Here is a 21,849-nt window from a genome sequence, read left to right on the forward strand (position 1 = left end):
TTGGAGGGATGGGGTGCTGCAGGACGGATGCTGCAGGACGGATGCTGCAGGACGGGTGCTGTTGGAGGGGTGCTGCAGGAAGGATGCTGCAGGGCGGGTGCTGTTGGAGGGATGCTGCAGGACGGGTGCTGCAAGACGGATGCTGTTGGAGGGATGCTGTTGGAGGGATGGGGTGCTGCAGGACGGATGCTGCAGGACGGATGCTGCAGGATGGGTGTTGTTGGAGGGGTGCTGTTGGAGGGATGCTGCAGGATGGATGCTGTTGGAGGGATGGGGTGCTGCAGGACGGATGCTGCAGGACGGATGCTGCAGGAGGGATGCTGTTGGAGGGATGCTGCAGGACGGATGCTGCAGGATGGATGCTGCAGGACGGATGCTGTTGGAGAGATGCTGCAGGACGGATGCTGCAGGGCGGATGCTGTTCCAGGCCCGGGTACCCCGGTCACCCCCCAGTGCCGCCATGCGCACAGCGGGCACAGGGGCAGGAGAGGGCGCCCCCTGCCGGCCACGCCCCCACACCCACGTGCGCGCCCCCCCCCTCTCCGCAGCCCGCCCAGTGCCTTCCCCCTCGTAGCCAATAGGAGAGCGAGGGGCGTGTCCCGGCTGTGGCCAGCACCAATGAGGGCGCGAGGCCGCCGGGAGGGGCGTGCCCGGGTGCCCAGCACGCCGGGGCTGTCGGCGGCGCCGGTCACTGCTCCCGAGGGCGGGCAGGGCTCAGCCGGGCCGAGCTCCCGCCGCCGCCCGACCATGTTGGACGGCTGCGTGCTGCCGCTCGTGGTGCCGTGCCTGCTGCTCTGCGGGCTGGGCGCCGGCACAGGTAACACCTCCCTCCCCTGCCCGCCGCGCTGACAGCGCCGGCCGCGGGCAGGCGCCGGGTCCCCCCTTAGCCCCGGCGTGGCCGCGGTCGCAGTCCGCAGGGTGAACCGCTCCGGGCTTTTGCATTTTCTCTTCGCGTCCTCTCGCTGCTGTAGCCGCCGCCGCCGCTACCGCTGTAGCGTTCCATGTGGAAAGCTGCTGACTGTCCTTGGCTGCGGCTTCGGCTTGCTCTGCTTTTCCCCTTCTCCCTGCAGCTTTTTATTGGGGTTGGTGAAATGCGATGCTTGTGTCTGCGCTATATATATTTTTTTAATGATACAAGTAGCTTTAGCATTTGCTTTATTCCTCTCTTCCCTGCACATTTCTGTCTCTAATATGCGTGCGTATAGAGGCGGAGAAGGACAAATAACCCCCTTTCTCCGCTGGATCCGTGGTCTGTGCATTCCAGGACATGCAGCCGGGGCGCGGGGGGGGGTCCGGCGGGGGGTGGTTACGGGGTGGCTGGGCTCGGAGCCCCCGGGACCGGCCGGCGGGGGTCCGAGCGCCTGAGCCTGTCTCCTTCTCGCCTGCAGCTGGCGGAGCGGAGCTGGAGGTGGTGATCCCGGAGCGAGTGGCGCTGGACAAGATCCACCTGCTGCCGCCCGCCGTGCGAGGGGATCGCGGCGGCCCCCGGCGCCGGCGGGCACTGCGGCCGGCGGCCGAGGCCCTGCTGCTCCGCCTGCCCGCCTCCGGCGCCGAGCTCTACCTGCACCTCCGCCGCGACCTGAGCTTCCTCGCCCGGGACTTCGTAGTGGAGCAGCGGCGCGGGGAGGCGCGGCGGCCGCCGCAGGAGCGGCTCTGCTTCTACACGGGACGCGTCCTGAACCGCACCGACTCCTCCGCCTGCCTCAGCACCTGCGCCGGGCTGGTACTGCCTCCGCGGCGCCGCGCTCCCCGGGCTGCGGGGGGAGCCGCTCCTGTCAGCCCCGGGCCCCGCCCGGCGGCGGCCATTGGGCCCTACCCGCGCCTCCCCTCAGCGCGGTGCCCCCCCGTGCCCGGCCCCCGCTGTCCCCTCGCCTGCCCGGGCCGGGGCCGCCCTGTCCCGTAGCCCCCGCCATTGCTTTCCTGTCAGCCGCGGCTCCCTGTCCTCACCTCAGCGCCGGGCCCGCACCTCACCTCAGCCCCGGCTCCCTGCCCTCACCTCAGCGCCGGGCCCGCACCTCACCTCAGCCCCGGCTCCCCGCCCTCACCTCAGCGCCGGGCCCCTCCTCCGTCCCCTCACCTCCCGGGGCCCGGCCGGCACCGCCGCTGTCCCGCTGTGGGGTTTCGGGCTGTCCCGGCTCTGTGCTGCGGGCTCTGCCCCGGAATCAGCCATACCTGAGGGGCTGGAGGCCCCGGCCGCAGCGAAGTGCTGCAGGGAAGCGTCCTGGCTGAGGGACCCCTCCTCTTGTCGCTGTACCCCTGCCCCCGGGGGGGGATTTGGCCACCTGCGTGCCCGGCTGGCTCCCCCAGCAGCCGTGCATGGCCCCACCGCACAGCCTGGCCCGTCCTGCCCCGCTGGTGCAGTCGGCGTTGGTGCGTGAGGGAGCTGCGGTGCAGGGTGTGTGGCACCGCGGCATGGTCGGAGGGAATATCCCGCTCGGGGACGCTTTCCGCACCTCCGCGGTCAGGATTTCTCTACCTGAGGAATGTGTGTTTCTGCCTGAGAAATCACGTCCTGGGCTGTGGCGTTTCCAGGTGGCTCTGCAGGGCCTGGCTTCTCCTCTGAGCGTCCCGATAAGCGGAGGGGGCATTGCATGGGGACGGCCTTTCTGCTTCTCCGTGGTGGAGCTTGGACACTTGAGATGATACCTAGCTGTAATTATTGTTGATAACTTGGTTTCTGATTACTTCAGGTAGTCACCAGGGCGTTGGGCGTAGACATGGTCCTGGATGTGTGCTTAGCTTCTCGGTACAGACCTGCTGATGGAGATTTACCCTTAAACTTGGTAGTCAAGAAGCGCTCTGTGTGCTTGGGGCTTGGGCTTTCGTTCCTGAGCCGTGTGAGGGCGCCGTGCCTCAGGTTTACAAGAGCCCGAGTGGCTCAGAGCTGCTGAGCGTTTGAGTGGCACTGTAAATTGAGCTGTAGACCTCTGAGGGCTTTATGGAGTTTAAAACTGATAGCTCCAGTTCGAGGCACGTTTTGTTAATCCTGGTCATGAAGTGCTGGGCTTCCAAAGCTACCTACTCCAGCACAGCTGAAAAGCACAAGCAGGCGGAGAAGGACCCTTTCGGAATACAGGAATGTAGTTGGAGGCATAGAATCATAGAACAGTTAGGGTTGAAAAGGACCTTAAGATCATCTAGTTCCAACTCCCCTGCCCCCTCACACTAAACCATCCCACACAAGGTTTTATCCAGCCTGGCCTTGAACACTGCCAGGGATGGAGCACTCACAACCTCCCTGGGCAACCCATTCCAGCGCCTCACCACCCTAACAGGAAAGAATTTCCTCCTTAGATCCAATCTAAACTTCCCCTGTTCAAGTTTGAACCCGTTACCCCTTGTCCTGTCACTACAGTCCCTGATGAAGAGTCCCTCCCCAACATCCCTATAGGCCCCCCCTTTCAGGTACTGGAAGGCTGCTATGAGGTCCCCACGCAGCCTTCTCTTCTCCAGGCTGAACAGCCCCAACTTCCTCAGCCTATTTTCATACAGGAGGTGCTCCAGTCCCTGATCATCCTCGTGGTCCTCCTCTGGACTTGTTCCAACAGTTCCCTGTCCTTTTTATGCATGCTATTAACTGCCCGAGATCAGGGGATGGAGGAGGGGGAGTGAAGAAGATTGGCGATGTTCCCAGTAGAAGAGTTGGAAAAGAAACAAGACTAGTTAGTCTTTGTTCATTACTCTGCAAATGTGAAGTGCAATATTGCCCTGTTTGTGTCATATACATTCTAAGCAATGACTATACTGACATAACTGAGCCAGATGTGGGATCACAAAGTGATTGGTGTCAAAGCTGATGGTCTGTGGCACCTCTTGGGGACCAAAGCACACACTGCCACGTGTTAATGGACAGTGCTGGTAAAGCTTTGCTTGCCTTTGTCTGTGGGTAAATGTGTTCCTGCTTGTTGGGATTCTCCTTTCCTGTTACAGGAATCCATTCATTTAGTCTTCGTTCAGGTAATCACCAGAAATGGGAAAAGGGCTAAAAGCAGGTGTTTGATCCGTACGAGTGAGTTAAGGTTTGTAACACCTTGTGAACTGAAAGTTAGAGAACAGAAATCTCAAGTGTCTTTGGGATGACCTTAAACTTAAGGTCATGGAATCATGGAATTGCTTGGGTTGGAAAGGACCTTAGAGCTCATCCAGTTCCAACCCCCTGCCACAGGCAGGGACACCTTCCACTAGAGCAGGCTGCTCCAAGCTCTGTCTACCCTGGCCTTGAGCTCTTCCAAGATGAACCTTATTGACTTTTAAAATGGTGTCATTACATTGAATAACATCACCATGGAGACAGACCTTATTCTACCTTAATGGACCTTTTGGCTTCCTAAGTCTATTCTTAGGAAAAATATCAGATTTTAGGATGCTTTCAGTGTTTAAACAGTCTTTTGCAGTGGCCATACTGAATCAACATACCTGTAGGGAAAGCCATGCAATTTAGTGGTAAGATGTTTTCTGGGATCAGAGGAATTAAGGTTTTGCTTCACATTATCTAGGAAGTCTTGAATCTGCCATGAGAACTGAGATTAGGTGATTGGAGCTTTTTGCCTCTTAGTCTGGCAATTTAAACCACTAAGAGCATCACTTCAAGAGAACTGGAATTTTCCTTTTGCTTCCTTAAGCCCTGTTTGCAGCAGAAAGAGTAACGCTTTGCCCTCAGCAGCACCAGAGCTCCACAGGTGGGGACATGGACAAGGCTTGCACGCTGAGCTGGAAGAAAAACCTTGATAGTGGGAACCTTGCAGCCTGTTTATCCTGGCATTTGTCTCCTGAGCAATGCTGGTGCTGCAGGTGGAGATTCCCTAAAAACTCCAGTGTGGGAGTGCGCGTTGGACTGGAACCGGATGGTCAGGATGTCTCATTCAGAAGAGCTGGTTGCCAAGAAGCAGAGTAGGTAGTAATGCTGTCTGCTGATCTCCAGCTGGCTCAGACTTTGTTGTAATCGTATTCCTCCACCGAGCCATAAATCACACAAAAAGTGATATAAAATGATCAGGGCAAATGGAGTTCTAATAAAAACAAAATCCCTGACACAGTGGCATGAAAACTGAGCTACAGCCAGGCTGAGCAATTGCTTCCTGGTAATGATATTGCATTCCCAGAGTGGCATCTGAAGGTTGTGTTTTGTTCTTTAAACTCTGCTCGCAGATGCTGCTGTTAACCAGTATGTGGTGTGTTGTAGCTTCCTGCTACACCTTGCAATTGCACTGAAAAGGGTGGCCATGTCAGGCCTGGTGGACCTAAGATCTCATCTGCGCAGTTAAAAGACTGCATGTGAGGATACTCCAGCCTGTCTGTTCCTCTTGACAACCTGGGAATCACAGACAAGAAGTACCATGTTCCCCAAAAGCTCTACTGCCTTCAGCTTGGCAGGATTGTATTGAGCCTGGGGAACACAGTTGTGCAAATGCTTGGATTCTGAGCACCCTGCAGGACTCAACTGTCCCTTCCTGGAGCTGGGGAGACATGGTCAGGAGTGAAGTGCTGCAGCTTGCCTAACCAACACTGGAAGAGCAGGCAATAGAGGAAGGTGCCTCTCTTTTGGGAAGCTCCTTTGTAAGGCCACAGTGTGTGTTACCTTCAGTTGTGGACTGAAGTCTGCTTCTAAATCGAAGATCAATTCCTAGATGGCACAGGTTAGTCCCTCCCCAGCAAGGAAACTCCAGTTTGCTTCATACATCTCAGAACTACTCATCCACTGCTTTCATGTGCAATTTCAGTTACATTTTGAGTGTTGCCCTCAGTGTGCTGCCCTTACTTTCTCTAGGAAAGTCTGGCAGAGCAGTGTTACCTTCTGTAGAGCTCTTTTGACTGTAGAGAAGGCCCTTTCAGCACTATGTATTTGTGCTGTGATTGCAAAAATGCTTTTTCTAAGTCCTAGTAGGGTTTATCAGTCCTGCAGCCCCATGGTATTTCTTGTACCTACATTTTTGAAGTAGAAGTGCTGAGGGTCATAGGTTCATGTTAAAATGAGCATTAAGTTTTGACTGAGTAATGAACTTAAACTCTTGTCTGCTCAGGAACCATATCTGAAAGCTGAAAATCACTGGGAAGCATTTAGAGGCAGGGCTCTCATTCTCAGTAACTTCTCTTCCATTCTGAAATCTGGAATCTTTAGGTTTGGGTTCAGGACTGCTCTTTGGCCTGTCCCTAGTTAAAGTGCATTGTCCGTCTCCGTTGTGGTAAGAGGTTGTGGCTTCCTCCTGTTCAGGCTCATACATAGAACTTTGACACCATATTGCCATCTTTGAACTCGGTGAGACTTCCTTGTGCAGACGGGATCAGTGGAAGTGGATGATGCACGTTACAAGGGCTTGTGGAATGAGCACAGTGGGTATGATCTGCTCTCATAACGGACCTCATTTAAATCTGGTTTTAAGTTTGCTGGAATTGCATTTGTAAATGATAACCAAAAGCTGAAGCATGGTAATAAGGACAGGACTAAAAGCCACGTGAAGTTTATTAAACTGCTTTTGTGCTGGTTTTTGGTCTTCACTTTAAAAGCCAACTTCCTTTTAACTTTGAGGAAATGGTTAAAGTAGGATTTACAGTGTAGCAGTTGAGAAATGGAGAAGGGGATGGAATTTGTCAGATGTTTAAAACTTTTCTTCGTGGGTATGTAACTAATGAACACTCAGGAGCAAAAGAAAAATCTGTTAAAGATTCAGCATTTCACAGATCTTCAAAGATGTTGTGACAATAAAAAGGGCTGGAAAAACACTGCAACTTGAAACCACAAACGTGTGGGAAGGTGCGGAGCCACCTGCAGAGAACATTGAAGGTTTGGATTCCTGTCCTTAGCGAGCCTTCAAGCTGGTGCAGCTCCACCAGGACAACCAGGGGACAGAACGGTGAAGCCATCCGAGCAGGATGATGTGGTTACAAATGTTATTTGAGTGCCAGCACTAACAGTCCTACTGTTACTGTTGTCATTTCAGTGATACCGTGCGAAGACCTTCCTCCTTTCCCTGCTGTCATTCAGGCTGAGAAAAGCCCCAGGGGCAAGGAAGATCATGTATAGGAGTGAACTACAGGTAGTAGATTAGATAGAGAGCAGATTGCTCGAGTGACCAATGTATGTAGAAAACTGGGTAAGAACAAGTGAGAGTATTTTGGTGGTTTGGAGAGCAGGGCCTCTTTTTGCTAGTGAGCCATGTTGAGCTGACTTCTAGATGAAGGATATGAAATATCCTTAATATGAATGATGTAGCCACTGTTAAGCAGGGTGCTGAGTGGCTCTGTAGTGGGAAGTGCGGATTATTGTTTATTTTAATCAACTTGCCAGTTTAGTTGCTTGTCTTTTGAGGCTGAAATCATTCGAGCCTTTCCTGTTAGCTGAGCAGCGTGATCCTGTCAGCTGTATGGTCCTGTCATACTGACTGTAAAATCCAGCTTAGATTCCTAATGCAGATGATGACCTCTGCTCCGGTGAGACCCCACCTGGAGTGCTGTGTTCAGCTATGTAGACCGCAGCACAAGAGGGACGTGGAACTTTGAAGGAATCCAGAGGAGGCCACAGAGCTGGAGCACCTCTGCTATGGAGACAGACTGAGAGAGCTGGGCTTGTTCAGCCTGGAGAAGGCTCTGATTGCCTGGAGAAGCTGTGGCTGCCCCATCCCTGGCAGTGTTCAAGGCCATGTTGGACACAGGGGCTTGGAGCAAGCTGCTCCAGTGGAAGGGGTCCCTGCCCATGGCAGGGGTTGGAGCTGGATGAGCTTTAAGGTCCTTTCCAGCCCAAACCAGTCTGGGATTCTACAGCCCTCTGTATTGTAGGTCTCCTGGTGACTCCTGTGTCTCGGGTTCTGTAGGATGATGGTGCTGGGCAGTAGCTGCTTTCCCAGACTCTGGTCAATGCTGGGGTCTGGCACATTGGCAGGTCCTATTTGTACGGGCTTTCACAGTGAAAGAAGGATGAGAGGGAGTATCCCAGCTTTTGATATGGATCTCCCCAGGCAAACGTGAATTGGCAGATCCAAAGCACTTTATTTAATTGGAATGATTTCCAGAGTTGTAGGGAGAACAGCTCTGGTAATTATGTGGTCTTCTGGTTTACTTCTTTATCTTCAAAATCCAGCATTCTGCAGTCCCTGTACATCATACAGGCTAGAGAAGAAAAGCACAAAGTATTTGTGCTGATGTCTGATATCTCCTGCTGAGCACAGTATAGTATCTGGTAGCTGGAGGTTTTGAGGGAGGCAACATGAGGAATGCATTTCTTATTAAGAAAGCAAAATAATGGCCAGAGTATCCACGTTACCAGGTCCAGAAGGTTCCATCCAGGTTTGAGGACTCTTCAGAACCCAACTGACAAATCTGGGGAAAACTTCAACTCCCTGGGAATACTTTACAGGCCCAATCCTGTATATCTTTCCTACTTGAAACTCTACTTGCCTTGTCAGATTAAACTTGAGACTGCTTCTTAACCTATTCCAGGGTGAAGACACATGGCTCCTTCCCTCTATAGGTTTCACAATTCCAAAGCAAATGTGAAACATAAGTCCTTTCCAATGGTTTAAATTATTTTCACACTTGATGCCAGAAAGTTGGGATAATGTCGGCTGGTGATGAAACCCACTTCTTCTTACATATTTTTGGCACCAGCAGAAATGGTTGGCAGCCTTTCAGGAGCTCTGGTGTGGCTTTTAGTACCATGGCACCAGATTTACAACCCTTCTTCTAAATAATTAAAACCTATATTAAAAAAGGGGGCTGGGGCTACCTCCCAGCTGGAAGATTGGAACAAGGAGGGGAAGTAATGGAGAGCATCATAAGGGAGGCTGGAAGAAGTCACTGGAGCTTTTGCTGTCTCTGAAACAAATTTGGCAAAGCCCAATTTGTGATTTAAATGAAGAGGCAGCACTTTTGGGAACTGCAGGGCACGAGGGGGTCTATTTTGACAGACCCCCAAAGAGGTGAGAGGTGTTTCTTTAGAGACAGTGGATAAATTGCTTCAGCCGTGGCAAATAGAGGTAGTGATCTTTATTATTTTAGCTGTTCTTCAAAGTGCACTTCCAAAGCTAGTGGCCCTTTCTGAGAGATCCTGGTTTCATGAATACTGTTCAGTTAGCAGGGCTGTCAAAAGAGGAGAAGTCTCCTTTCTGTTAGCAGAAATTCCTCCTGCTGGAAATATTAGGCCAAAGGGATTTCCTGGGTGTACGTGAGGACCGAATTTGGCAGGGAGGTGTGGAAATGTGCAATATACAGTATGCATGTAATGTATATTATAAATCATATTAGTACAGTCAGCTGTTGAATATATAGTATTTGCATGTACGTGCAGAGCATTTCTTTGGATGGTTGCCTGGCTGGCACGGAACACAGTGTGTGTGGGGGAAAGTCTGGTCTCTCTTTATGTGTATAGGATGGGTGTTGTGGGCATGCAATATAGCAGAACCCCTTTGTAAGCTCCTTTAAGGTGTACCATAGGCATGATGTGATGCCTCTTGGCAGGCCAGATGAGGCCTTGTGTTGCTAGCAGAAGTTGGATCAGACCTAGAGAGTTCTCTCAGGGGTGTGAATGGCCAAGAGCTGTATTTTGAGCCCTTTAATTGCAATACAAATAATTATTGAATTAGTACAATGAAAAGTAGGAAAGAAACCCTCACTGTATGTATTCACTTCCTCCAATGTGTTATAACGTCAGTGTTGATTACTAAACCTGGAGGCTTTGTTAAGTTTTAAGGTGATATCTTTGTTTTCACTCTTTTCATGTCAGAAAAAGCATAAAAGAACCTTAAAAGCTCTGGGTTGCAGAGCAGGGCTCTCCTGGGGCAGAAGCTGCCTTCCAAAGATGTTCCTGCCAGCCCTGGTGCAGGGTCTGGGTTTGGTGCAAGACAGGCTGGGGTTTAGTGCTTATGGAGTCTACTGTTACTTAGACAGAGTCTTTGCCTTCTTTATGTTACTTATTCCAGGTATAGTGGAAAATCTCATAACTGGGAAGGTGCAACAGTCCATTCCCAGCTTGACCTCTGAAAGGTCTCCTTGCAACCCATGGCTTGCAGTGAGAACAGTTCTTACTGTGTGGCCCCTATTGCAGTTCAAGAAGAGGTATTTGGTCCCTATACATAAAACATGTGGGTGGCTCTGCAAGTCATACTTACAACATCACTTCGCTTAGTCTGCAAGTGATGCACACAGGTGGTCTCCTCTTTGTAGGCAATCTCACCTCTTTGATCTTCTGAGATAGTAAATGCCATTTAATAACAGTGCAATTCTAGCTGGCAATTAGAAAGGTGTTTATGAAAGGATTTCTGTTAATAGGGTTTATCTGTCCTCACGTGAGCTGAGCATCTTGTAAGACACAGGTATTTATGCTTCCAGCTAGTGTGGGGCTGTAGCTAGAGGGAGAGGAAGAAGGGAAAGGAAAGGTTTTGAAAAGAGCCTCCACCTTTTCTTTGTACATGTACAGTACACCGTGTTTCCAAGTAGGGCTCAGTGATGTAAATATGAGAAGCAGGTGAAGTTCTTTAGTCTGTATTACACAGACTAAACACAATCATTGTCATTTCATTTCCTCGCACAGTAAACAAGAGTTGTAGTGAAATGGTTTAGGTTCACACTCGGTTGACAGACAAGATTAGGATACCAAACTGATGGGGTTTTTTGTTCTCTTTTCTGGACAGGTTGGCTATATCCAAATTGGATCAGAGCACATGCTGATACAACCAGTGAATACATCAGAGACCTCATTTAGTGGGAAAGAACACTTCATCAGGCGCAGACGATCCACCAAGTCAAGCCACCCCATGAAGTCGCACGTTCCTGATGAGCACTGCAAGGTTGTAGCAGGTGAGCTTGAAGGGGCTCAAGAGAACAGCCATGAGGATGCAGTTCTAGTTTTAGCTGTTGTTCTGCCAGATATGTCTGTATTTTGTAATCCAAGCAGCTGGAGCTAGTGAAAAATGGCAGGCGTTAATGAAGCCTTCTGCTGCTTCAGGCAGAAGGAGTCACATCACAAATGCAAACCTTGTTAGGGCACGTGCTGTAACATTCAGCCTGGGAGAAGGCAGAGTTAATAATGAACAGTAAACTTCTGCTTTAACCATGCAACGTGACCACTGCTCAGGAAAGCGTTCACAGTATTTTTAGCAAAGGCCCAAAGTTTGAAGCTGAAGTCAGTGGTGAGGGGTGATCTTCCATCTCATCTTCCCACTGGAGTTGTGCCAGGTAGGCATGGATAAAATGGTGATCCTTGAATTCCAGAATGTAGGAAGAAACACTTTGATACTGCCATATACTTCAATCAGAAGTGTTATCTGTGGTGTCCAGCTCCAGAGATCCAGCTCACAACAGGATAAAAAGTAGTTGGAGAGGGGAAGAGATGCACTTTCTCTTGTCAAACAATCTTTCTTTTCATCTTCTCACATGTCATCATTTTTACCTCTATCAGAGCACATGATCCATCAGAGGCTGTATCTGTTTCTGTGAGTGACAACTTAGTTTAGAAGTTTGCTTTAAGGTTTTGTGAGATAAACTAAACTTTTATTTCCCCCCTCCTCTTGCCTTGTTTTAGAGGGGATGAGCTCATAGAGATTGCTAAGAAACTTTTGAGGTCTTTGGCTTCTCTTGGAGATCTGTGAACCCAGACTTGAGGTCTGAGGGTCCAAAATGTGATAGCAACTCATTTAGATATCCCTTAGCTTAACTTTAATCTATCTGGATTGGATATTGAAGGAGCTACAGTGGAGCCAGGAGGGATCCTGTGCGAGTTAGGTGCTTGAGTGCTTGAGCAGTTTTTGTCTGCCATCCTGTTACGCTGGCTGTGGATACAGCAGCAGCTGAAATGCAGATGTGCTTCCTGTGTGTGAAGCTATTCTGAACCAACCAACAACCTCTCAAGCAATTTCCAGTGCTTTTCTGCCTAACTAGTTTAGCAAGATGAGGTATATTGTTTCAATGGGTTTCTGTAGTATGACAAGAGTTGGGAGGTGAACCAGCTTCCTGAGAAATAGCAATGATGTAGATTTTAATCGTGTGTCTGGCAGTTAACATAGACATTCTTTAATGCTCTGGATTCAGTTTCCAGTGTCATGCAGACACACCTTGCAGTTTAGGATCCTGGGCTTAAATCCTATGGGTCTTCATGGCTATGCGAGACCTGGTGGCATGTTCCAAGGTGTCAGTCTTCAGTTGTGACCCAGATTGACAGTGTCAAAGCTTTTTACATTAAAAACAAAATAACCCAAATCAAAAGTGACAATTGAGGATCTGATTTTAAGCCCTAAAGTCCCCGTCTGAATGGGAGACTAACAGGAAGGAGATCCAGTTGTTTGGTTATGGTCTTCCTGCCAATTTCTCCTGTTCTTCACCTTCATCCTGTCAAGGCACCACAGAAGGTTGGTAGCTTTACTTTATTGTGCACTTACAGAGTGTGTGCCTGTGAGCTGCTGCTTGTTTGTGTTCTAATGCTCAGTAGCTGAAACCCTGAAAAGCTACAGCTGCCTCCCACCCTTTTCATTGGGGGGGGGGGGTTTGTTTGGTGTTAATAATAAAGCAGCTGTTGATATTATTATTTCCTACCATTTTTCAAAAGAAAATGGCCAGCTATTCACTGATGAAATCCTGTCTTCTCACAGTTTAAAGCCGAACAATCTGTCAGCTTGTATAAGCTGGTCTAGTTTTGTCTTCTTTGAAGCAATTGAATCTTTTGTGGAAGCCTGTCTGGGTGGGTTGCACAGAGAGTGTTTTTTATGAACTCTGTGAAATTTAGGTTACAGTGTGCCTGTATATTCTATTCATTTTATTCCTCTCCTGCCTTATTATCCCACTAATATTCCAGTTCCTGCCTTCTGCTGGAAGGAGTGCATACTTCAGTGCCTCCCGTTTATGCAGGCAGCAGGTCAAGGCATCTAGGCTGGCTTCTACTGGGCTTCTAATCCATTGACAGCCTCAGGAACTAGCACATGCACATACATGCACACAGTTACTACCATAGATCAGCTCCTGCCGGGCCACATGGGCTAAGTGTATATCTGTATGTTCTGAGGCAGAAGGAGATTCACAGTGTGATGTAACATTCATCTAAGGCTATGGATCTTGTTCTGTGATAGGGTTTTTTTCCTACCTAATTGAAGGGCTAATCTGGGACTGGATTTGGGGAGAGCATGGGGCCTCTCTGACCCTCGTGTGAGACCAGGATAGCTTTGGTCCTTCCCCCAGGAGGTGGGTGAGCAAAATCTGGGACTGAGTGATTCCCTGCCCTGGGATCACACAGGAGTTTAGAAACCAGCTGGGAACGGAATTCATATCCCTTGGGTGCTGATGTTTTTGCTATGCTATAAAGGGAGCCAATCACCTGACTGCTGCTCAGTGGGGAGTGCTGCTTGCTCTGCAAACAGCTCCTGCTTCAAGTAGCGGTGTCATAAAATAATGAAATTGCTCATGGGCTTTGCCACTTAAAGGCAGACTCCTGAATGTTTTTCATTGTTGCAGGAAAGAAATGGAAGCCCTGGCTCTTAATAGGCTTAGCACATTAATGACCTAATTGACTCCTGTCTGCTTTGGATTAACTTTTGTGCACAAGGAGTTCAGAAACAAAAAAATTAATCCTCTCTGACACACAAAAGGTCCATTCCTAATGAAATTGTGTGGAAATGATGCTCTGGGGGCATGCTTCCAGACTTTCTCCTGGGAAAAGGTCTCTTTACTATGGGAAAGCACTGGCAGAGTGAAGGACTGGTCAGATTTATAGTAGAGGTGGTTGTTCACTGGTTTATAATATGGCTCACCTAGGTTAAAAGTTGTCAGGAATGAATGGAGGTTGCAAATACATGGGAAATCTTTGCTTGCTAGATGTTGTAGATACACATCCTGCACTGTACGTAGACAATGAACAGCATAGACAGAAAAACACATGTCTGTGTAAACATGATGTGAGTATTTTTCAAGGCCACAGAAAATGCCTTGCTTGGGGGTCTTCCAGTGCTTTGCTGTTGTTGTATCTTTTGAATAGACAAGCACCACCTCTGAAGAGGTTTTCTTCTTAGAACTTTAGTTATTCAATGGTACCTGGCACAATCTGCTGTTATTTGGGAGCCAAATAAAATACAAAACCTCAGATGCTGAATTTTTCATGTTAGTTATTGATTGTGTCATAAGAACAGGGCTAATTTGCTTAATGGCAAGTTTCTCTTGGCAGCAATGGTCCTGTGCTATATGAGCTTAATTAATGGTAAAACAAGATGCATGGTGATGTAATGACTTGTGTGAGTGTCTGTAGGGGAGGAGGAAAGCATTTTAATAAAGCTAAATTAACTTAATCATGACATACCATGTGTCAGTGCTACTGAGGGGATAGAGAGCACAGCCTTCCAAGGGCATTCCTCTCCTTCCACCCAGAAGTGTGGTACTGTCCTCCAAGACCCCAGCTGTGAGAGAGGGAAACTGAGCCCACCTTGGGGCTGGGTACTGTGGCAGCCTGGTTTGGTAAGTGCTGGTTAAAATCTCTGGAACCACTCCTTTAGTCTCAGTGGTGCATCATGTCCTACAGCACTCCAAATGATTTATAGAGCCGCAGAAGAACTTTGTGGGAGCCAAATTTGTCCTGGAATAATCTGTATAAGAGGATTAATCTGGCTGTAGTCAGGAATGGGAAAGCACTTAGGGTCTTGCATGATTGGATCTTTGAGATGTGAATTTGAGAGTACCTATTAATGGGTTAAAAGAAAAACCCCAGGTCTGTGGATTCAGGGCTGATGTTTTAATTCCTTTGTTTAAATTCTGAAGCGCTCCAGCAGCAAAGGACAGATCCCATCACCACGGCCCAGGTGCTATTGTTAGTTATATGATATGTGTATACGTAGTGTTTCTATCACCTGTCATCCAGCAGGAGAAAGAGTTCAAGCCACAATGCACGTTTCTGCTCAGGCATGAACATGAGCCCCTGTGAGGCAAACAGAAAACCTATTAAAAGCTTTCCAGGTGCGTATGCTGTGAGGGGGAAGGAAGGAAAGGTTGGGTTTCATTTGCTCTGAAGCCCGGTGTCATTAGGAACATGGGAAATAGCTTCACACCGCTGATGTGAAACACTTCTTTGGTTCTCATCTTAGACACTGGGCTGCATCTGGGGCGCAAACCTGCTATCACACACTGTTCTGATTTTAAACAAGTTTGATGGCTTTCTTGTCAAAGGTCCTACACTAGAGGTCTTTCAGGAGACAGAATATGGAGTCATAGGGATGGTTTTGTAGGATTTAATAGGTATAAGTAAGAATTTCTCTGCAGATGAGCCAGGTGGGAAGGGAAAGAGATCTCTTAATGCATCATACATGAGTTTTGCAGTGCCCTCAGGTTTGGCCTGGACATCCATGAATAGACTTCTCAATTTATTTAACTTTTGGTGATATCTCTGATTCCCACCAGTCCCTGACCCTATAGGAAGAGCTCATGGCAGAGAAGAAATGGGCAGAGCACAGGGGACTATGGGGGAGCAGTACCATCTCCTTAACTGACTCCCTGGATCTAAGAATGGGGGTAGAAATCACCTGAGATAGGGCTTCTTTCATTACCCTGTCTCTCTGTCACCTGGTAATATACACAATAAAGTTTGTTTCCATGTGACAATATCCACCACACCCTCAGCTGCAGTGAATGGGTATAGTTCTGTTAACTATCACGGAACACCAGGAGTTTAACTGATTTGCTGAGATCTGGTGACATTTTGTGCGTTTCCTATGCCATCGATATCTATGGATGGAAAACTCTCAGTTCTTCTTGGGGAGAGAAAATCTCAGTGTTAAAGAGAGGATCAAACCATGCTATGAAAATGCAGGAATCTCCTCTAACCATGCCATAAAACTTTGTTTTGTGGAGAAAACCGAGTACAGTTGTAACTTTTCCACAGGTCTCCAGTGATGTATTAAAGTCCCTTTACATAGAAGGGATTTGATATAAAATACAGCCCAGGAGCATGAGGGAGAGCAGCTTGTCTGTGGAGGGAAGTTTGTTATTTCATGCTTATGATTCAGGCCTCATAAATTACTTTTAAATGTGGGTTTGCTATAAACCCCTTTGTCAGTTCAAATGAACCGGTTTTCTTTGAATGCAAATGTGCTGCATGGAGAGAAGCATGTAGTGAAAACCCAGGAAAAGCAGTGTTTTAATTCACAAACTAATGGGTTGCTTCTCTGTATGGTTACTTCTCAGCCTGTTTTAACAATTGATCAAAGCTGGTAATAATTTAAATAAGTGTTAGTGTGCAGGTATCAGATGTAGGGAATGCTTTCCCTGAATAGGTATAAATCCTAAACACATGTTACTGCTACGTTGCGTTTCCCCATCTTTAATCATTGTCTTCTAGCTGTGTTTTCTCTGCAGGTTTGACTTGGCCTGACATAGCAGTTGTTATGGCCAAAAAACATGTGCACTAAAAATAGAGAGATGTAATGCAACCTGTATTAGGCCATATTAGGAAGCATCTGTTGAAGAATTAAAGCAAGGATTTCAACAATGGGCTGTGCAGAAGATGTAATGTGATTAAGTGTTTGCAAGCATAGAAGTATACCCTGTATCAGAAATTCAGCACTTTACCCATGGGAGTGCGTCTCACTTGTGTGGATAAATCCCTTGGTTTTCCAGGTCCGTGGTCTTCCAAATGAGGAGTCTGGATTTTCCCTGCAGGGGTGTGATTGTTTCCTTATGGCTGATACACGGCAGCCTTTGGAGCCATCTATTCACAACTGTCCTTTTCCATCACATGTGGCAAGTGAAGCTTTATTGCTGGTCTGTTCTGGATGAAGCCCTCAGCATGAGGGCAGAATGGATAATGTGGAGCAGGAGGAGCCCAGCTGCTTCTTCCTCTGCTGTCAAGGTGCAAGGAGACAAAAAGGACATGCAAATACATGTAATGTGTGGATTTCTTCCCTTTCCGGAGCAGCTGCACGCAGTAGAGCTGTACTGCTCCTTCACTTGGTTCCTGATAAGTTAGTGCTGGTTTCCATTGGAACCTGATGAAATCCAAACTGGCAGGTGGTGATGAGGAAGGTTGTCTAGTGGACACCATCCTTGTCTCGGGATGTTCACAGGTATTCAAGTGGTCATTCTGGCAAAAAGGGCAGGAAGGTGGCCCCAAGAAGACTAAGGTCCATTGTTTACCTCTTAGCTCGCTTTGTTTTTTCCATATTAATGTCAGTGAGGGTTAGAGCCAAGAGTTGGGAACTGGGACTCTGTTGGCCTCAATTCCTAATGCTGTTTCAGCAGATCCCTGGGACTTCATCTGTGAAAGTTACAAAGTGTTGGGCACCTACTAATTTGGTGTGGCCAAGATGGGAACACTTCGGGGCAGGTTTTGCCTCTGTTCAATAGCTCTAAGCTTCCTAAGTTGTTGATATCCCAAACAGTGAGCCCAAGACTGAAGGCACAGGAAATTAGAAGTAATGTAGACGATAACCTCTAGTTCTCAAGCAGTTTCTTTATTTGCAAAGTGGGGCTACTAACTCTGAGCTGGTGATGGTATGAGCGCCTTTGGATCTGAAAGTTACCCAATAAACTGACAGTTTCTTCCTTAGCTGATCTGTTTGCCATACCTATATACCTTCGGGATTAAAAATGGCTATAGCACTACTTTCTACTTCAGTTTGACCTGCTGAGCCAATACCGTTTATGGGAGGTGACCCTGTGTTCTTTACTGGCTTTTGCACATCACCAGAAGTGAATTGCTCAGCTTCCAAGGAGATCAGTGCCACCTTTCTCAAGGTATAGGTATATTGGTGAGGAGAGGGGGAGCCCCTGGGGTCTTCCAGCCTCAGCAGAAGCAGTTGGAGTTCAGTTGCCAAAGCCCAGGATGGTTGGTAAGGTTGGCAGATGTAAAAACATACTTTGGAAACTAAGCACATTAGCTAAAGACTCATTAAAACAAAATAAACCTGGAGGGCAATGATGCCATTTCTCACAGTGTCACTGCAGCCAGGTGGTTTGTAGTGTCAAAAGACCTGAGGTGGATTAGGACTGTGCTTTGTGATTGGTCCCAGATCTACTGAGTGATCAAAATTGAGGAGTCCAGAGTCTTATATATATTGCTCCTTATCATTAGGACTTAATTACACTTGTGTTACAGGGTCTTCCCGCATGGCCCCAAGCTATGGAACCTTTGTGCCTCTGTCATAACCAAAGGAAATTGATTCAGCCTCAGATTTTCAACTAGTAACAGAGCAAATGAAGCGTAGGATGAGAAACTGAGGCAGAGGCTAAAAGGGAGTGGCAGAGCAGGTGTTTCCATTCCCACTTTAATAGTCTTACCATTAAGCCATGCTCACCGTGCATGCTTTCTGTACCATTTACCAGTACATTCTCTTGTCTGGCTGCCTTACATAAGTGAGTCCTTTTTTGCAGCTAGTTGGAAAGCACACTATGAAGGTGTCTTTTAAAAGGAGATAAATGCACATGGTTCAGGAGGTGGCAATCTTTGAAATCCAGTGTACAAATTGAACCAGTGAGCATATGGAGATTGTAGTGCTTATCCTGTGCTGCCTTACAGGCCTGCTGTTAAACACTAAGTCCTGATGTGTTATGTTGACGACTGAGTATATTTTGCAGAAGAATAAGGTTTTAACTGATGTGTCCAAGCCACAGACTAACTTGGATAACAAATCCTTGCAATAAAACCTCTGTGGTGTTTTGAGATGCAGCACAGAGTTCATGACTTATGTCTCAAGTTCTTGTTTGCTGCTCTGCCAGACAAACAGTCATGAGCTTGTGATTTGGTAGGAAAGTGGCCGTGTAGGAAAAAGGAATGGGGAGGTGCATTAAGCAGCAATGGATCATTCTGCTATGCAGTGATTTTTCTTACTAGTTGATGCACAATTTTGCCTGCCATTCTAGTCAGAAAGAAACTGGAGGTACATAGGCATTTTGTAGGACAAGGCATAAAAATGAGAGGACAGCTCTCAGTCTGTAATCAGCTGTGATTTGAATGAGCAGCGGTGTTTAATTCCTGAACTTCAGATTACTCACTGGCATCAGCTGGCTGTGGTAAATCTGGAATTCCAAGCTTCTAATGGAGGTATGAAAGATGAGTGCACAGGGACAATTTTGTGCTGTGTCCTGACAGAGGTCAAGGGGCTCCATGTTCCCATGGCTGGAAATGGACTGGGAGGTGCTGGCTGTGGCAGCAGCTCCAGTAGCATCTATTCCTCTCAGTTTCCTCCTTCAGTCCTTGCATGTGTCTGCTCCAAGGTGATGCCCCAGGAAAGGTGTCAAGGAAGCAACTGTGGAACAAGGCTCCTGGAGTTGGAGTGTGGTTTCTTGCAAGGTAACCAATGCACAGATCTTTGGATGTAAAGCTCACAGGCAGCAGTGAAGGGATGTCTCTGGTGCCATCCATGAACTCTTAACCCCCCCTCTATATGCTGTGGTGATCTCCCAGCTCTGAGCTGTCCTGGGATCTATGGTTGCTCTTTTAGCCCAGGCTGGGTTAGCACATGCCCTTCAGTGGGTTGACTTCTGCAGTGAATGTTTTGTCATCCTGGAAGCCTCAGATCTCTAAGCCTGTTCAAAGTTGTGTCCCTTCTAACCATAAGCAGCTTGATCCCCAGACTGAGCAAACAAGGTTCTGCCTTGCACAGCTTGTGGGCATCCACTGTGGTGATCCCTTGCAGCCAGGCTTTTGAAGAGGCTGTTCAATAAACAGTTTGGAAGCAGTTCTGCTGTCAGATCCAAACATGAGGAGCAGATTGCTTCAGCTGTGGCATATTTCTCTTGGTGTGTTTTCAGCTTCTCTGTGTTTCAACCCACCACCCCTTGATCTTAATTCAAGCTGAAAAGGAAGCCTGCCTCTATTCTGTTTAGGTTTTGCTCTGGGCCTAGGATGTAAATGCCACTGCTGCTACCTTCCACTTTGTGTTTGACTTCCTTCCTGGGCTCCACCTTACACCTTGCCTTGATTTGAAATGAAATCAAGTCATTATGTTAGGTTTGAAAATTTCTTTGAGATTAGCACAGTCTATGTCAAATAGCAGTGCCCAAGAGACACAGATGTGGTATAATAATCTTTTAAGCACTGAGCATTTTGAGAGGTGTTTGTATCCTGCTACTGGTACCAGAGACACTTTGCGGCATCCTGTCCCTCTGAGAATTCAGCAATTGCCCTTCCTCTGATTGCCATATGATTTTAGGTTAACTGCTAAGCATATACCTGAAGAACTTCCTTTCTTTAATTTCTAGGCTTGTGTGCAGCACATCCTTTTTCTTTCTCTGTGCTTTGCTTTGGAGGGGTGGTGATTTTTACTTTGGAGTGGATCTAATAAAACCCACCTAATGTGAGTACCAGTGAAACTGTCTCTAGAAACTCCTGGGGCACAGGAAGAACTCGTGTTAGCTGTTCACCCACTTGCATGCTCTTTCCTCTTTTCTATGCTGCTGAAGTAATGGCATAAAGGAAAACAGAGCTGCTCTCTAGGTGAGCTTGTATAGAGATGTTAGAGGGGTCATGGGTGGAGGGAAGTTAGCACAGGGCTTCCTGAGGAAGAACTGGGAAGGGTTTTAAGGCAGCAGTAGAAAAGAGCTTCTAGAGAGAAATCTGGCCTTGCACAAAGGACTCTGCAATTTTACTTTCGTTTGTGGCTTTTATTGAGCTCCATCCAGGAGCTTTCAGTAGGTTTAACTAGAATGAGGTAGCTAAAATTACAAAGGGAAAGATTGGGGGGGGGGGCACAAAAAACGTGGAAGGCTGTAGGAGAAGAGGTTGCTTTTCAGATGAGTCTGGGAAATACAGTTGGAAGGGAGGGAGGTAGGAGGAGCAGGAAGGGACTCTGCAGTTACAGCAAGAATGTGCCAAAACCCAGACAGTGCTAGACGGGGCTTTTGGTGTGTAATAGGAAAAGGTCATTTGGGGCGGTTGCTTTGGAATTGTACATCTGTTGGGTTGCCATAAAAAGCACTGTACATAAGGAGTTTTCTACTGAGGCTTCAGCAGAGCTCTGTTGTGCTGCTGCTTGCAGTAGGGATTGTGGGGTTTTGCCTTTCTGAGGAAGATTCCAAAGTCAGCAGAACACAATATGATCGTGCTGCTTTGCAGGTGACTAGCAAATGAAAGGTAAGACCCTGTCAATAAAAGCCAGTTTAAGAGCTTGTGGAATGTTACATCCATTTTATACTGAGGATGTGGGAATGCATCGCCCTTCTCCCATCACCTATAATCCTGAATTTTGTGGATTTTTTGGCCAGCTAGACTGTGTAACATACTGTCGAAGTGACTGGCAAAAGAGTCATGTCCCCTGTGCCTAGTCACCCGCAGCATATACGTGCTGTGCTGTAGATTGACTGTTTCAGCTCATATTTCACGTGAAATTCTCTGACCTCTTCTGCGGGGAACACCTGACTCCTAAAATAGTGTGCAGTTTGGTTATGTATGCTCCCCGCAATGTAAACTCCTCTGACAGGCTCCTGCCAGTGCTTTATGGCCTCTTATGCCTTCACACTAACACTTAACATCTGCACCACAAAATTTGTAGCATCAGTTTGTTCGAATAAAGAATCCACCAAGCATTTAATCCTTGTTTTAATGGCTGATGTTTATTTTAGTTTGGGGTTTCGTGTACTCATGGAGGGATTCTCTGCCCATAGTCCATAAATCATGCAGAGCAGGAATGAGACTTCTCTGTGCTGGCTTGTTTCCGAAGTGAGGCTCTAGAGATGGGGGTTTTTTGGTACCTCCATAAAGCTGACTCACCTCAGGTACGAGTTGCAGATGCGTTTAATGAGGATTTACTGTTGGGTTTGGATCTTTGTCTCCTCCTCATCAAATGTCTGTGATACGGGATGTGTGTATCTCTCTTGTTCTGTTTGTGGTGGTTCATCCATGCAAGCGATACTTGTGTTTTCTCCATGTGCTTGATTATGCTGGAAAATTGTTTG

At 47.7% G+C, this 21,849-nt stretch overlaps 1 protein-coding gene across 2 annotated transcripts in view; it reads left to right on the top strand.

Moving 5' to 3' along the window:
• The first annotated feature begins 667 nt into the window (after positions 1 to 667).
• Positions 668 to 21,849, top strand: part of ADAMTS17 (ADAM metallopeptidase with thrombospondin type 1 motif 17) — a 171,977-nt gene continuing 150,795 nt past the window's right edge. For both annotated transcript variants that reach the window (XM_065688440.1, XM_065688441.1), the window contains exons 1-3: positions 668 to 817; positions 1,389 to 1,723; positions 10,623 to 10,788. In XM_065688440.1, coding sequence (XP_065544512.1) covers positions 748 to 817; positions 1,389 to 1,723; positions 10,623 to 10,788 — 571 coding nt within the window. In that variant the 5' untranslated portion in view covers positions 668 to 747. The remainder of the gene's footprint in view (positions 818 to 1,388; positions 1,724 to 10,622; positions 10,789 to 21,849) is intronic.

Source organism: Lathamus discolor, chromosome 8 (assembly GCF_037157495.1).
Source record: "Lathamus discolor isolate bLatDis1 chromosome 8, bLatDis1.hap1, whole genome shotgun sequence".
NCBI lineage: Eukaryota > Metazoa > Chordata > Aves > Psittaciformes > Psittacidae > Lathamus > Lathamus discolor.